This window comes from Chelonia mydas, chromosome 14 (assembly GCF_015237465.2).
Source record: "Chelonia mydas isolate rCheMyd1 chromosome 14, rCheMyd1.pri.v2, whole genome shotgun sequence".
Lineage (NCBI taxonomy): Eukaryota > Metazoa > Chordata > Testudines > Cheloniidae > Chelonia > Chelonia mydas.
This window is the reverse complement of record NC_051254.2, coordinates 16,290,752-16,306,912: the sequence shown is the minus strand read 5'-3', so window position 1 is coordinate 16,306,912 and position 16,161 is coordinate 16,290,752. Positions and strand designations below refer to the sequence as shown.

General features: G+C 53.5%; 1 protein-coding gene across 2 annotated transcripts in view; it reads right to left on the bottom strand.

The window, feature by feature from the left end:
• Positions 1 to 16,161, bottom strand: part of SPHK1 (sphingosine kinase 1) — a 30,493-nt gene that overhangs the window by 6,397 nt on the left and 7,935 nt on the right. The window contains exons 2-3 of one of the 2 annotated variants that reach the window (XM_037914146.2): positions 1,542 to 1,691; positions 647 to 741 (exon numbers count right to left, since the gene is read on the bottom strand). In XM_037914146.2, coding sequence (XP_037770074.2) covers positions 647 to 741; positions 1,542 to 1,691 — 245 coding nt within the window. The remainder of the gene's footprint in view (positions 1 to 646; positions 742 to 1,541; positions 1,692 to 16,161) is intronic. The other variant, XM_043528657.1, reaches the window with a different exon arrangement.

Here is a 16,161-nt window from a genome sequence, read left to right as displayed (position 1 = left end):
CTCTGGAAGCTGCCCAGCTTGGCTCCAAGGCACAAGCAGCAGACCCAGGAGCTATTTGTCCCTGGTGTCTTTTCTCCTTCTTAGCCTTTGACAGTGTTGGGGAGGGCAGCGTGAGAGCATGCCCCAGCCAGGCCCAGTGACCATCCAGCCCACATCCCGCTGCTGCTCCTCCGTCCTGCCCTGCCGCGCCACCTGCTGTTCCAGCCATGTGCCCCACATGCGCACACACCTCGCCCCATGACCTGCAGCTCCCTCTTCTTCCAGGCCTATCCTTCCCTCCCGCCCCCCAGCTCTGCCGCCGCCCTTCAGTCCTGACCTACTTCCCCGCCCCATTCCAGGCCTGGGGTTCCCAGGGCCGCCTGTGCTGTTTGGGACGGAGGCTGCTGCCCAGAGACTCAGCCCCCTTGGGATCTGAGCCGCCACCCATGCCCGGCTCTCTGTTCTCCACCTATGCTCCCACTTCAAACTCTGGGGAGGCGCAGCGCCAAGCTCTGCACCCCCAGCCTCTGCAGGGGGACAGTGGCTAGAGACACCCACATTCCCTTTGCCCAACTGCCACAGTGTAAAGGAAGGCCAGGCCTGAGGGACTGGCTCGTCTCCTAGTTGCCAGCATAACAGCTGCCTGGCTTCCTGGCTGTCTCCTCACCTCATACAGCAGGCCATCCCCAGCCAGAACAGCCACGGCGTCCCACTGGGATAAGTCTCCAGCCCGCACCAGCTCACGGGCATGATTCGGCCTCTCTGGGGAGAGAAATACAGAGCTGCTGGCAGTGGGGGTGGCATGGCCTCACGTAAGCATGGGCTGCCGGGAATCGCCATGGTTGCCTCTCCCTGCACAACCCTTGCAGGCAGGAGGGCCCAGCCTTCCTGGGCGCGAGAGGAATCAGCCACAGGATGTCACTTGGGCTTCCCAACCCAGGCTCCCAGAATCGGATCCAGTTGGCAAGAGCCTAGCCTGGCCCAGGAGCAGGAGAGAGACCCACCAAGACAAGAGAAGGAGTTCTCATGGCCAAGGGCACACGAACCATTGCTCCTAAGCGGTGGTTCCCTGTAGGCCCCCAGGAAGGCTTCACGGATGCATGGGAGAAGGACACTCCCAGCAGCTCCCCCTGCCCATCTCTCCTCCTTCCGCTGCCACCCTTCCGTTCTCCTTGCCGCAAGGTGGGATTGCAAAGCCAGAGGGGAAGGTGTCCCCTTCTCCTGCTTCTTGCCCCCTTCTGGCCATTTGAATACTATGCATCCATTGGTCGAATTTAAATGAGTTGCACTTTATTTGCATATTACAAGGCAGGACTGGTTGAGAGGCTCCCAGCTGGAGCATTCCTAATGTTACCTGGCAGCCGTGGTGGGCAAAGAGGTAGAAATGAAGGGCTATCAGCTACTATCCCAGGCTGCATAGCCAGCCATGCAGGGAGAGCTCAGCCAGACAGCAGTCCCTTACCCAGCGAAATGCCTTCCCCTAAGCCTGGCAGCGAGGGGCCCCTAGGAGGCAGCCTGGGCGAGGCAGAACCTGCGGGGCCCTGCAGCGGGAGCAGACTTACCGGTCACAAAGAGGGTGAAGGCTACATCGGCCTCGGCCAGCATCGGCTGCACTAGGGAGTGGAACAGCTGCAGCGCGTGCCCTGTTCCGCTCCGGGGGTTCAGCAGCACCAGGATGTGGCAGGGCCGCGGCAAGAGCCCCCACGTCACCCCTGAACAGAGACGAGAGAGGAGAGACTCAACGCCGGCGGTGCCTCTCCTGAGCTTGCTGCATTGTCCGAACCCGCCACAGCTCCCCTGGCCAGGCTGGGAATGGGCTGGATGGGACCTGAGGAAGCTTCCTCACCCTGAGTTTTCAGGAACCTGACACAGCTGTCCCCAGCCTGGGGGGGAGCCCCATGCCCTAGCGGCTCAACCCGACTAACAAGCAGGCTGCTTGGTACTGGCAGCTGAAAGGCTGCTCTGACCTGACGCCCAGTTCCACAGACCCCCAGCAAAGCCTTTTCTCCTCCCTCACGGCTGGCCCCAGTCCCTCCTCAGCCGGCGTAGGGGGGTAGTCAGCCCCCATGCAGTCCTGAGCCAGCCAGCCAGTGCCAGGTGGTTCAAATCTAGTCTAACTAAATGAGGAGGGAGGAGCTCGTGTTACTGCTGGGAGAGTTGGCTGGCTGGGCTCTGCTTGGGGGGGGTTATTTGTTTTCTGCTGGCTGGTTTCCTTCTCTTATCTCCCTGTAGGATGCTGAGGCAGATGGGGTCTAGGCCCATTCCCGGAGGGAAGAGATCCCTCCACAGAGCCCAGCTGGCTCCCCATCCCTAGGCTTATGCAGTGGAGCACGTACAGCTCATCCCCCAGGGTAAGAACCTCTGGGCCATGGGCAGGTGAGTCACGAACGGGGATTTACCATCGTGGTGGATTGAGGGTAATGGTTGTGGGGCAGGTGGGGGGAGAGCTGGGACTAACTGAGGTGCGTATGTTACTGTGAATGTCCCATACCTCGCAGGAGCTTGGGAAAGGTAGCCACCTCCCCACAGCACTAGCCCCAGGCAGTGGCATGGTCAGAACATTGATGGCTTGCGGGGGGGTGTTTAGGTGCCATGTGATGGGCGCCCTCGCTAACCTTTCTGTGCTGCGTGGGGACTGCCGGAGGGGAGGAGCCACGCGTCAGACACTGTGAAACTGCTGGTAAAAGTTTCTTATTGTGTAAAAGAAAACAAGTCTGAATGAAACTTGATTTGGGATGGAGTTCCTGTGTCTTTGCGAAGCTGGGGGAGGGGTGCAGGGCATGGCAGGGACCAGCTGAGTATCACTGGAGCTGCTCTGGGGCCTGCGAGGAAGTGGTTTGATAGACGGTGCTCTGAGCAGTCAGTGACTGGTGGGCAGCACGGCTAGGGGACAGTGCTAGGAGCACTGGTTGAACTGGTGCAGCCACAATGCCGGCGTTGCTCCTCTAAGCTAGGGGTGCAGGCTGGCAGAGTTAGGAGACCGGCTGGGAACTAGTGCACTTGTACCGGCAGCAGGAGTGTCTGAACTATTAAAAGCTCTTGTGGGTGAGAGCATCTTACAAGTGTGGCAGAGGCCCAAAGCAGTAGACCAGATCACGCCTGCTCTAGTGTAGACAAGGCTCAGCAGCAGAGTTGCCATGGTCACTGAGGGCCAGGGAGAATAGGGTCCCTTGCTGTGTTTCTGATTTATTTAAATACAGTAATTTCATATGGACGCAAAAGGGTGGCCTGGAAGACAGCCTTCCCACACAGATCCCTGGGTGACCACCCTTGGCTGTGCAAAGTCCCCCCTTACACCAGCAACTCTGCCTTCCCCATTTCAGAACCCCAGCTCGTTCCCTTTGGTTGGAGTTACAGAGCGAGGGTGTTCCTGGCTATTTTATCAGTGGTAGGACTGAGAGCAGCACTGTCCTCTTCCCCCAACCTGGAGTGATGCTAGGCAGAGGGAAGTAATGTGCAATGCTGACTGAGCCATCTCCGTGGTGCTGCAGGCATTTTAGGGTTGTCTTTGATCCCTGCAGTTCCCCTCTTCCAGGTGACAGCATGCATTGCCATGGCCAGAGAAGAAAAACACTCCTAAAACCCTGGAGCTGCTGAATGCGGCCTTCCTGCTATGCGCTCACTCTCTCTCACACACACACTTTTCTGCACATCCTGCAAGAGCCACAATTGGACACTAGACCAATGTTCACAACCCCTTGTGTTCCCTGCGGCTTAGGAGACAGGTTGCAAATCAAAAGCTGAAGCCAGGTCAGCACTAGACACCCAAATTCTTCTTCCCTCCCCTCAGCCTGTGGCTAGGAACAGCACCCACCTGCTGCACGCTTGGCAAGCAGAAGAGGAAGGAAGGCGGGAGAGTGAGAAGGCTTTTGTTTGCTTAAAGCTTGCTGGGGGCCGCTCTGGGCCTAGTGAGCTCAGTAGCCATAGGGAAGAGAGCGGCGATGAAAGCTGCCATTTGTACGCATCCCCAGCAATTTCCCAGTCTTGTTCCCAATGGAATAGGTCTGGAGAGAGAGGGACCCATGGCAGATGCTTATCATTCACCTAGTAGTTATAAGTTATTAGTCTCTCATGCTTCAGTTCCACGAGCTAAGGCCCCATCTACACTGTAATTACACCTGAGTGAGGAGATGCAATTGTATCGGACCATTGTCATCTGTCCTGCTTACCACACTGTTTCAGCATGGAGTCGGACCTTAAACGTGGCCACTAACTAAGCTCAGTGAGTAGGATTGGCGTGACTTTACCTGCGGTCTCTCAGCGCATTACTGTCTCATAAGGCCCACACTTCAGGTGCTGTCCTCATTACAGATTGCAACAGCGTCGTAAGCAGGTCAGGAGACAGCCACCCTGTCACTGTGGTCTGGAGGGCTCGTAAAGCCCTCGCTAAACATAAATGACACTTGAAATGTGTCTGTGAAATCTGGGCAAGAAAAAGGTGTTAGAACATGGCAGGGTGGACACGGGGTGGACAGGAAAAGAGACTCAGATCGAGGGACGTGATCGTTCCCCTCTATTCGACATTGGTGAGGCCTCATCTGGAGTACTGTGTCCAGTTTTGGGCCCCACACTACAAGAAGGATGTGGAGACATTGGAGAGAGTCCAGTGAAGGGCAACAAAAATGATTAGGGGTCTGGAACACATGACTTATGAGGAGAGGCTGAGGGAACTGGGATTGTTTAGTCTACGGAAGAGAAGAATGAGGGGGGATTTGATAGCTGCTTTTAACTACCTGAAAGGTGGATCCAAAGAGGATGGATCTAGACTATTCTCAGTGATAGCAGATGACAGGACAAGGAGTAATGGTCTCAAGTTGCAGTGGGGGAGATTTAGGTTGGATATTAGGAAAAACTTTTTCACTAGGAGGGTGGTGAAACACTGGAATGCGTTACCTAGGGAGGTGGTGGAATCCCCTTCCTTAGAAGTTTTTAAGGTCAGGCTTGACAAAGCCCTGGCTGGGATGATTTAGTTGGGATTGGTCCTGCTCTGGGTAGAGGGTTGGACTAGATGACCTCCAGAGGTCCCTTCCAACTCTGATATTCTATGATGATGGCTAGTAAGGAGGAAGGATGGTCTTGTACTTAAGGCCTCCAGTTAGGAGTCAGGACTAGTGGGGTAAAATCCTGGCCCCACTGAAGTCACTAGCAACAGGATGCTATTCCCACTCTCCCACAAACTCTGGGATCTTGGGTGAGTCACTTCCAGCTTGGCCGGCAGAGGTTCTGAGCAGCAACAGCTGCCCTTGGAGCCAAGGGGAGCTATAAATGCTCTCCTTTTCTTCTTAGAAATCAGGCCACTAAATCCTCTGGGCCTCAGGGTCTTCATCTGTATAATGGGAACAATCAAGGCAATGGCAGACCTGGCCTTTGCAGCTTCGCTCGTGAGCTCTGCAGGGCCCAGACCTGTCATCCTTTGCCTGAAAAGCACCATGCTGTGCGTGTATGGGGCCAGATAATAAGAGAAACGCCCTTTGGGGATGGAGCTGTCTCATTTGGTATCTTCCACAGTGCCAGCCACGCTGCCTGTCGGAAACAAAACCACCTCCCAGGGCAGGGGTGAGGCAGAATTCACTGATGATAGTGAGCAGCTCTGGGCTCCTGCGGTGCAAGGTGGCACAGAAGGGCAGAGTGATTTAATAATTTTATTAAGATGATGTTAAAATAAAAAAAAATGGTACAGAGTTTAAGCGTAGAAGTTTCTGGTTATCAGGGAATAAGGTACAGATTATCAAGGGGGTGCAAAGTTTGGTTTAGGATCAGATGGCGTAAGGAATACATAATCGGCAATATCCCCAACTGGGGATAAAAGGTTAACAGGTCAAAGTACAGACGTTGAGATAGGAGGGTATGTTGTTCATATAATGGCTATGTTCAGGTGTGGAGTATAATGAGCGGATACGATGATGGGGATGGATTTACCCTCATTTGGTGAGATTTAATGTTCAGTGAGTTTACGGTTCCAGTTCATATGGTCCAATGGAAATAGTCTCTCGGTCCCTTTCTCATAGTTGATGCACGATGTCGTTCCGGCTCATACCTCCTGGTACTGTCGGTGGCCGGTGATGTGTTCGATGTAGATGCTATTACACCGAGCTCTTAGCACTGTTCATCTGCAGATCGTAAAGTGCTTTACAAAGGAGTTAAGTATCATCATCCCCATTGCACACACGGGCAACTGAGGCACAGGGAGGCCAAGTGACTTACCCATGGTCACCCAGCAGGCCATGGCAGAGCTGGGACTAGAACCCAGGTCTCTTGACTCCCAGGCCAATGCTGCATCTGCTCGGCCTCTGGCACTTATTGGGGGTACCCAAAGGGGGGGGAGAAGTATTGTTCTCACTTTGGTAGAGGGGGAAATAGGCCAAGAGGGGGAGGGGCTGGTTTTCAGCAGCGCTGAACAACTTCAAGCGGCTTCACTGGGAATGGAGAGGGTTCAGTACGCCCACACCTTGACTCCGGTGTGCAGTTCTGGTTGCCCCCATCTCCAAAAGATATCTTAGAATTGGACAAGGTACAGAGAAGGGCCACAAATGACTAGGGGTCTGGAACAGCTCCCAGATGAGGAGCAATTAAAGACTGGAACTTTTCAGCTTGGAAAAGAGATGACTCGGGGGTGGCGGGGGGGAGATATGATAGAGGTCTATAAAATCTTGACTAGTGTGGAGAAAGTAAATAAGGAAGTGTTATTTACCCCTTCACATAACACAAGTACTAGGGAGTCACCCAATGAAATGAATAGGCAGCAGGTTTAAAACAAACACGAGGAAGTATTTCTTCACACAACGCACAGTCCACCTGTGGAACTCCTTGCCAGAGGATGTTGTGAAGGCAAAAACTGGAATGGGGTTCAAAAAAGTACTAGATAAGTTCATGGAGGATAGGTCCATCAATGGCTATTGGCCAGGATGGGCAGGGCTGCAATCCCATGCTCTGGGTGTCTGATTGCCAGAAGCTAGGAATGGATGATAGGGGATGGTTCACTTGATGATTGCCCTGTTCTATTCGTTCTCTCCAAGCACCTGGCACTGGCCACTGCTGGAAGACAGGCTACTGGGCTAGATGGACCATTGGTCTGACCCAGCATGGCCATTCTTATGTTCAGTTCCTCTGAAAATCAGGCCCTCAGTGACCTTGCTGAAGGTCACACAGTAAGTCAGTGGCAAACCGTGTCCTGCCTTTAATTTCCTGCTCTCTCCTCCAGTCCTTGTTGCTGTGCAGGTCTGGGCTGAGTGTTGTATGGTAGAGGCTGGATGGGCAGCCTTCAGGCTCCAGTTCAAGCCCTGCAGGACCAATCTACTGTTAACTAACATAACACCCTCGTTTTCTCCCCACGACTCCATCACTGCTGCCCTGTACCATCTCTGGCTGCAGGCTCAGGCCTTCGCAGAGGGCCATAAAGTCCAGCAGAGACTTGAGTGATTCAAGCCGCAGAACAGATCAAGTGCTGGGAGATCCTAGCCCTAGTCCGTGGAGCGGCTTCAGATCAGTGCACCCTGGAGGAGGGGAAGGTGGTTTAACATATGAGAATGGTCAGTGCTGATGGGCCAGGCTGAAGCACAGCTGGGGCTGGCCAGCATGGATAGGCCAGCTGGGGATACAGGGTGCTTTAAGCCAAAAGGGTGAACAAAGCTGGAACGTTGTTTTTAACCTAGCCACACTAGCTAGCCCAGCTATGCCCCAGCCCACTGCCACCACCACACTAAGCCCCGCGTAAGCATGTTTGAAAGTCCTGTGGCTGAGGAGCTAAGCTGTTCATTACACAGAGGTTATCCTCTTCCTCCTCCAGGCAGGCACTACCCTCCTCTCTGCTCTGCATTCTCCCCTCCAGCACAGGAATAACTCCCATGGACCCACTGAATCCTGGGGGAGGGGTTCATCGGGTCCCCAGGGGTCCAGCTCTAGGATCTAGTTTACAAAGCTGCGACAATGCATTTATCTCTGGGCGTCCAGAGAAGTTGGGGCAGAGGGAGGTCAGGGGAGCTGCTGCTGACGGTGTAGCGTGGCTAAACTTGGAAGCCAGCAAATTCGAGACGGTTTAGGGTGATAAAGTGAAAAGCAGCATAAACTGGCATGTCTTGGCCCCTTTCTCTCCCCTGATAAACTGCTCAGGAGGCTGTGATAGGATCTGTGAAATCTCCTCCGTCCCAAGGGGAGAAACGCAAAGGAAAGAGAGAGCAACAAGGTAACACCTTCCATTAAGCACCTGACATTTGCATTTAACCTAGATGAACAAGATGCTGTAAATACCAGTGAAGAACTAAACAAAGGAAACCAAGCATCTGACAGCTGAGCTTGGAGATGGCAGAGACAGCCAGGAAGTTTCTGCAAACAGGTCACATTTCATAGTGAATTCGCTGGAGCTGCAATGGCTCTCCTATTGAGTTTGCTTTCCTTAAACATGGTTAGTGTATGGGTGGGGCCCGATCTACCCTACAAGCCTGAACTATCTACTAACCATGGCCCGAGTGCGGGGTAGGGAAACCGGCCACATTGGCCCTGCGTCTCTGAACATGGTAGAAATGGCAGTGTCGATCTATATAGCTAGGTGCTTATATCCCCATTTTACAGATGGGGAGATGAGACTGAGAGATCAAGGCAGAGTTGTTCAGAGCTCCTGGGGATTTAGACACTCCACTTTCTGAAGTTAATAGGAATCGTGTGTCTAAATCCCTTGGGTGGCTTTGGAAAAAGTCTCAGCCTAACTGACTTGCCCCAGGGCACACAAGGAGTCTGTGGCAGAGCTGTGAGTTGAATCTAGATCTCCCGAGTCTCAGTCGCTGCCGAAACCACTAAGCCCTCCTCTCCCCTCCCAGAAAGCCATTCTCCACAGCAAGCGCTGTAGGATAGGGACACGTGGCTCATAGTCCTCTGACTCAAGCTCAGATTTCCTGACCCCACCAGAGAGAGAAGGCTGTTATTGCCAGAAATATTTGCTTGGTCATGTTCTGTGAAAACTAGTCACCAAGGAAGCAGCCCACGTTGCACAGCTGGGGAACTCAGGCATGGTTCTGTACAAACAAATCCCGCAACCTTACGGACCTGTCTACACTCTGGACACAGTGTCAGCCAGGGGAAAGAGCGTTTAAAGCAGGCCTGGGCAGCCCTGGCGTTCCAGGGTTGGCGGGGGGACTAGTCTGAGTTAGAAACCTCACCTTAACTGGAGCAGAGTTTAAGCACACACGCTGGTTTTCCACCGCAAGAGAAGTCTACACTCTACGCAGCATTAGGGGTAGAAGGCCTCTTCCCCCCCCTCCCCCCCCGCCCCAGACAAGGCTGGCGCTAGTTGACGCCTTATCGATGGGGTGGGTGCCTAATACAGATTTACAATTTCTCTCTCATCTCCTCACCCCTGAGCCCTTTCTCACCGCGTCCCCTTAGTGAGACACAGCCGCGACTGCGTTCCGGTTTGGGACAAACTTGTGCAAGTGGCTTGACAGACGGTGACGCTCCCAGGCGTGGGATTCCCGTACAACGCACGCTCGTGATCTCAAGGGGGACATCAGGTCTGCTCCAAAACACTTGCAGCCCAATAACTGAAGCCCCTCTGTGGCAGATTCATGGCAGCAGGCCCACCTGTCGGGGCCAGAGCTGGGGTGGTCTGCCCACCGGTTGTGTCGGAGGTGCCTTTCATTTATACACAGCGGGTGAAATCCTGGCCCCACTGAAGCCTAAGGGAGTTTTGCTGTGCATGTCACTGGGGCTAAGATTTGACTCTGGGGCCTTCTCTACAGTGCGGACACGGCTCTATTGGTATTAAAGTGCTTATACCAATCCAGCTTGTGTCGGCTCAGGACACTGGCATAAGCATGGCTGGTATAAGTTATACTAATAACTGCATCCACATGAGGCTTTTACCAGCATTGCTCTGTCGGTAAAGCTTTTTCAGTGTGGCCCAGTTTGAGACTAATGTGCAATTTACAGACTTCTGCTGGCACAGCAATGTGGGTCCGGGGCATTTGGGGGGGGTGATCCCTGACCCACAGAGCAGGGCTAGCAGAAGCCCCTTGGTTAGATGCAGTAATACTGGCAAATTGCCACTGGTCCAGCTTGTTTTGCTCATGGTGGTGGTTTTACTAGATGGAAGCATTGTCAGCATAGGTGTGTGTCCACACAGGGGCTCCTTGGCGGGAGAGCACATCCGTGTTCCTGTACCGATGCAGCACTCTTAGTGTAGTCATGGGCTTACAGGCAAAAACTAAGCTTTCGGGGGTAGGCAACAGGCGCCCCTGTGCAGCTGCACAGCGCACAATGGGGCAACCAGCTCAGTTAGCATCTCTCGCCACCACAATCAAAGCCTCAATGTCTGAGTGCGTTCCTAAGCGACTGGGTGCCCTGTGTGACAGCACGCGTTCGGTTATTCATGCCTGTTGCTGGGGCTGGGGGACAGTGCTGCGAGTACCCTGTGCAGACAAAGGCAGAACGAGGAGGAGGATAGAACCCACCACCGTGCACATGCCAGTCCTCAACTGTGCCATCCTGGGGGGAGACTCCCTCTTGATCAGCTGCCTCTGCACAGCCGGAGACTTGGCGACCCTTGTTACAGAGAGCGCTCTCCAAGGCTGGCTCATAAACAGCAGCCCCACCATGCCTCCACCCCGCCCAGGCTTGTGCCAAGGGATTTTGGGAAGCAGCTGGTTGGCCCCACCCTCTGGCGCTCATTATCAGTTCTGAACAGACACCCTTCTGCATAGAAGAGGTGCAGGGACCAATATGCTTTCCCCTTCATTGGGGCCCCTAAGCAGCCTCCGCAGAGCGGAATATAACCCCATCAGAATAGGAAGAGGACTCCATTGCAGCTAGTCAAATACACTAATCTATGACCCCAGCTTTTTCCCCCTGTAAATTTGATTTTGCTTTTTCCTCAGAGTGGTTTTGCTTTGCCTCTCTTGAAAATGAGGTTCCATTAGCACTGGTCCAGCACTGTCAAAGCTCATGATATTTGGTGTCTTCATAAAGCCCCAGCTGCTGGAGTCAGGTGATTGAGAATCTCAACATTCATTGACAGAGTGAGTTTAGCTCCTGTGGCTGTGGAGAAATGCTAGGAAACGTGACGCGACGACACCGTAAAGGCTCAGAAACCAGAAGGCCAAGAAAAAGAGCCCACATACTTAGAATCATAGAAGATTAGGGATGGAAGAGACCTCAGGAGCTCATCTAGTCCAACCCCCTGCTCAAAGCAGGACCAACCCCAACTAAATCATCCCAGCCAGGGCTTTGTCAAACCAGGCCTTACTTCTCGTTTTAAAACAATCTTATGATTTTGTGGGGCCTGATTCATGCTCGTTGAACGCATGGGCTTGGCAATGCTGCTGCTTCGATTCAAGCATTCGGCTCCATTAGTCCAGCCCTCCCCGCAGCATGAGGTGCCCACCTGTGTCGAATCGGGGGTAGCTTGGTGACATGCCCAGGAGGAGACCCCACAGGTTTTGAAGGAGTGGGCCTGTTCACAATTGTCTCTTAGGCGTCCACAAGGGAAAGCTGGGCAGTGGGGGTAGAAAAGAGGTGGCCAGGGTCCTAGGCAGCCTGTGTTCTGAGCTTGCTGTGGTCGTACTTGTGGAACTTGCTTTCACCCAGACTGCAGCGTCCTGAGCCTCTTAGCACTTGCCTGGGGGAAACTGCAACAGCAAAGCCCCCATGCTGGCAGAGGAACGGCCAAGGTGGGAGGTGGCCAGGATCCCTCTGCTGAGCCCTTCCAGGGCATGAGAGAAGAATGTGGTCATGACGAGCAGCTAGAAGGTACTTCCAGAGTCATTGGCATGGGGGTCTGGCTATTGATGGGCTTTGCCAGCCCAGCAGCAGCAGACCGTAGAGGGACATTACAGGTGTATCAGATTGTGGAGGCCTCTGCGTATCCCTCCCATCTACCCCTCAGAAGGCGGGGCCGGTGAAAGATGCCAGGACTTGATATGAAGAGACTACCCCAGCAGGACACTTCGGCACACCAAGATCTAAGAGATGCTCACAGGAAACTACAAGATTTCGACAGCCTCCCTTTCTCTTGAGTAACTCTGGGACAAAGGGCACATCTGACGTCCCAGCGGAACAGACACATACATCTGGCAGCCTGGTTCCTCTTTCGGGGATCAGATTAGAATAACAGCCGGCAAGCTGAGTGTGCATCAGCAGAGAGCGGCTGAGGCAGGGGAGGGACGTCTGCCCTTTCAGAGAGCCGGCTGATTTTCCATCACCCCCTTCAATCACAACCCTCACACTGAGAAACCACTGGGTGCAAAGTTCAGCCTGACTCCCTTTCTCCGAAATAAACTGGCTTCTATGTGTAAGAAGTAAATGAACTGCTAGGCTCACCAGCGGGCAGCAATGCCCCTACTGAGATCCTCGTGCGGCCCCATCTCCGCAGTAGGAGAGCGCCAGTGATCTAGCATTTAAAGTATCTACCACAAAAATAACTCCACAACAGAGTGTGAAACGCTGCAGGGTGGAGAATGAGAATCAAATCAATGATCTGGCACGTCAGTGTCACAGCGATGGCCGCGGTGAGGTGCCTGGATTAGATGGGAATTGGGACCAGAGTATAGATTGTTTCACTTCTCCATTGTTGATTCCAATCCATCCCCAACCAACACTGAATGTTGTTACGATCTTGAAGAGTAATGAACCTTGTTACTACTTGTGTGAATAGAGCAGCTGGTCTCAGTTCTGATCCCCGGCCTGCATCACATTAGAAATCACTACCACAGCTGGCAAGCTCGAGCAAGGACAGAATAGATCCCAAAGATGGAGCTGCCTTCTACTCTTTGAGGTGGCCTCCCCAGGCTAAGCCGGAGGCAAGCTTGCCCTGCTCATGCCTCTGCTGTATCTCTGCTGGGGAGAGTGTTGGTCTCCACTCCAGCATCCTTCATTAGAGCGAAGTTCATGAACTTTTTACAGGCAGGGGAGAGACACCATGGCCACATTTCTTAGAGACCTAGTGTTAAAGCAGCCGCGTAAGCACCCATGAGCAAGCGGTCTGCTCAGTCCTTGGTCACTCAGCGGAGACTGACTGACGTGGGGTTGGTTCTGCGATGTGGATGCTTGTCCACTAGGAGCTGATGGTGACCCATCAACTCATTTCACACAGGCCAAAGAGCAGCCCTGCTGGGGATCCCACGCTAAGGCCATGTCTACACTACAGGGACTAGTGGAATAGGTACGGCACTGTAGCTCTGCCAGCATCGCTCCATTGTGTAGCTGCAGCCTACAGAGGTGGAAAGGTTCTTGCATGGCTGTAGGAACATCTCCTCCCCAAGCAACGGTAACTAGGTCAACAGAAGCATTCTTCCATTGAGCTTGCCGCATCCACAGGGGGGATGGGGTCAGCGTAGCTATGGCACTCTGAGTGTGGATTTTTCACATCCCTGAGCACTCTAACGATGTCAACCTACATTTTACAGGTAGACCAGGCCCAAGCCAGTAACCTAGAGGTGACAGTCCCCACATCCTGTTACCAAGTCCCTGAGCTGCCCAACCCCAGTTAAACTCCAGACACTTTCATAAGGAACAGCATGCTCAAGGAAGTGCCATCAGCTTGCTCCAGCCGACGGAACGATTCTCAGGTGCTTGTGAAACGTTTTCTCTCCTGTGGGTTTTTGGCCTCTGGCAGCTCCCGTGCCCCAAGCCAGCAAGTCCCATCTGACTGTGCCACGTGCTGGGGGAGCCTGTGCTAGAGAATACAATCAAAGACTTTCTGCTTCCCACACCGTCCTCCAGAGGCAGAGGGCAAATCACTCAGACGGAGCTCCAGTTGCCATGCTCTTCCTTCCTATAGCCTCCCACGAGAAGCTGAGTGCTGGATGCAATGTAACATTAAAGAGGTCCCTGTGCCTACCTGCAGGCCAGTGGCATTCCTAGGAGTCCATTTTAAACAGCTGGGAAAAAGTGCTAATTATAATCCAAACTTAATTAGCATCTGTGCACTTCATCGGCACCTCGGGGATTCTTGGAACAAATACACCACCAGGCAAAGCAGGGGCTGATTCAAGCAGGATGCTTGGAACATTAGGGACCAGGCCCTGTAGTCAGAGTGGGCCTGGAGGCACCAGTTAGGGTGACCAAATGTCCCATTTTTATAGGGACAGTCCCATTTTTTGGAACTTTTTCTTAGATAGGCGCCTATTACCCCCCACCCCCTGTCCCAATTTTTCACAGTTGCTATCTGGTCACCCTAGCACCAATGAAGCAGAGGCCAGGCAGCAGCTGAGCCATGCCTGCCTGCTGGGGGAGGCCATCTTCTCCCTCCTAGTAGAGAGCCCCCAGGATTAGGAGGAGGAGGAGGAAGGAAAGAATGAAAGCTGGGCACTGGGAGGAAGGGGTGATGGGCGGGAGGAAGACTCTGGTATCATTGTACTTAAGATGGGGAAAGGGTGGATCCAGCCAGTCCTTTCACCTGACTCCACCTCCTCCAGCTAAATAAGAACAAAGCAAGCAGGAGAGTGATGTTCGGAAGCTTTCTCCAGCCTGAAGAAGAATGCTTCCATCAGCATAGCTACCGTTGCTCGGGTAGGGGGTCCTACAGCGACAGAAACCCCCCCCTTCCTTCTCTGGAGGCTGCTCCTATGCTATGGGCTTGTGCCAGCTTAGCCATGGCGACCTAGCTGCGCTGCTATAGTCTCCGTAGTGTAGACCTGCCCTGAGGCCGTGACTACACTGAGCTCTCTGAAAGTATCCTCTTGCTCCGGGAGCAGCCACGTAGACCAGCACCTGGTGTTTTCATCGCCCCGTCCTCTAGCCCTGCTCAGACTGTTCCTCCCAGCACTCTGGGCTGGATTCTCCTTCCAGCTGCTCCTGATCCCTGGAACTTTCTGCCAAGTGAGATAGTGTAGCCTCCCCCAGCAGGCAGGTACGAGTCAGCTGGGGGTTTCACTGCTGCTCCCCCCGGCTGAGCAGGGTCACATGGCACAGTGGTTACAATGCTGGTAGGTAGCCTGGTACTTATTTGTATTATGAGCGCTCCTAGGACCCCATTGCGCTAGGTGCTGTACGAGCACTAATCAAAAAGACAGGCCCTGCCCGAAGTCCTGACAGTCTACTGCTACTGCCAGCTGGAGCAGCACCAGGGCAAAGGGGGGAGACTTTCTGAGAAAAGCTGGGGCCCTGACTCAGCAAAGGATTTCAGCACCCATCTAAGCACGTGAGTCATCCCCAAAGCCACATGCTTAAATGCTTTGCTGAGTTGGCTGTCGCTGTAAAACCAGCGAGAAACAATCCTGGCCAGAGTTTTCAGGTGTGACTAGTGATTTGGGGGAGGCGGGGAGGCCGGTTTTCAGAGCAAGCGGGTGAGCACTCGGCACTGTCTGAAAATCAGTCCCCGTTTGGGTGTCTGGTTGAGCAGCCAAAGTCACTTTGGCCACTTTTCAAAATCTTGGCATCTGTATTTAAGAAACATGTTAAAACACAGCTCAGACACTGTTCCCACTGATCTAGTAGGGGCAGACTGGGCCAAATCCTGATGGAAGGGGATTCGGAGGGAGAAGCATCCGATGAACTGAGCTTGGTTGCAGCTTTGAGCCCAGCTCCCTTGCATACATAGCCAGGGCTGCGGTGGGAATGTGCTAGAATAGGGAGAGCCGCCTCCCCTCCCCCATCACCTCCATTGTTAATTTGGGAGCATTCAGCCTCTTGTCACTCAGCGATGGTAGCAGGGGGACTGGAAAGCTCCTGAAGAGCTGCCACTCGCTGCAGATCACCAGCATTTTAACCGTAAGTGGATTGGGGCAGGGACCGTTTTTGTCTGGGCATGTTTGTGTGCAGAAAGCGAGCCTGATCTGTGAGCGGAGCAGCTGGGCACTATAAACAAACACCAAGCCAGCTCCTGACCCAAAAGCGGAGCTTGTGAGCAGTTCGCGAATCCCCCAAGTCACAGTCAGGGCTAGTGAAATACCATCACCTTGAACCAACGCACTGCGCCGCAAGGATGTCTCAATGCAACATCGCTGCATCTCGCGAGTGGTTTCAGACCCTGGCGTTGGGCCAGCGGGTCTCACTGCTAACACCTCCAAGTTATTAAGGTGGAGTTTGCTCCACTAGGCAGTGCAGGGCGGTGGCACTCCCTGGGAACATGTGATTTCACTATCTAAAGCTGTTTTGTCACAGGACTTTTGTACTTGGGAGAGATTTTTTTTAATGGCCTGTTTTCTTTAACAATAAAGTGCACCCTTGCCCCTTCTGCAGCCCTCAGGTCTGTGC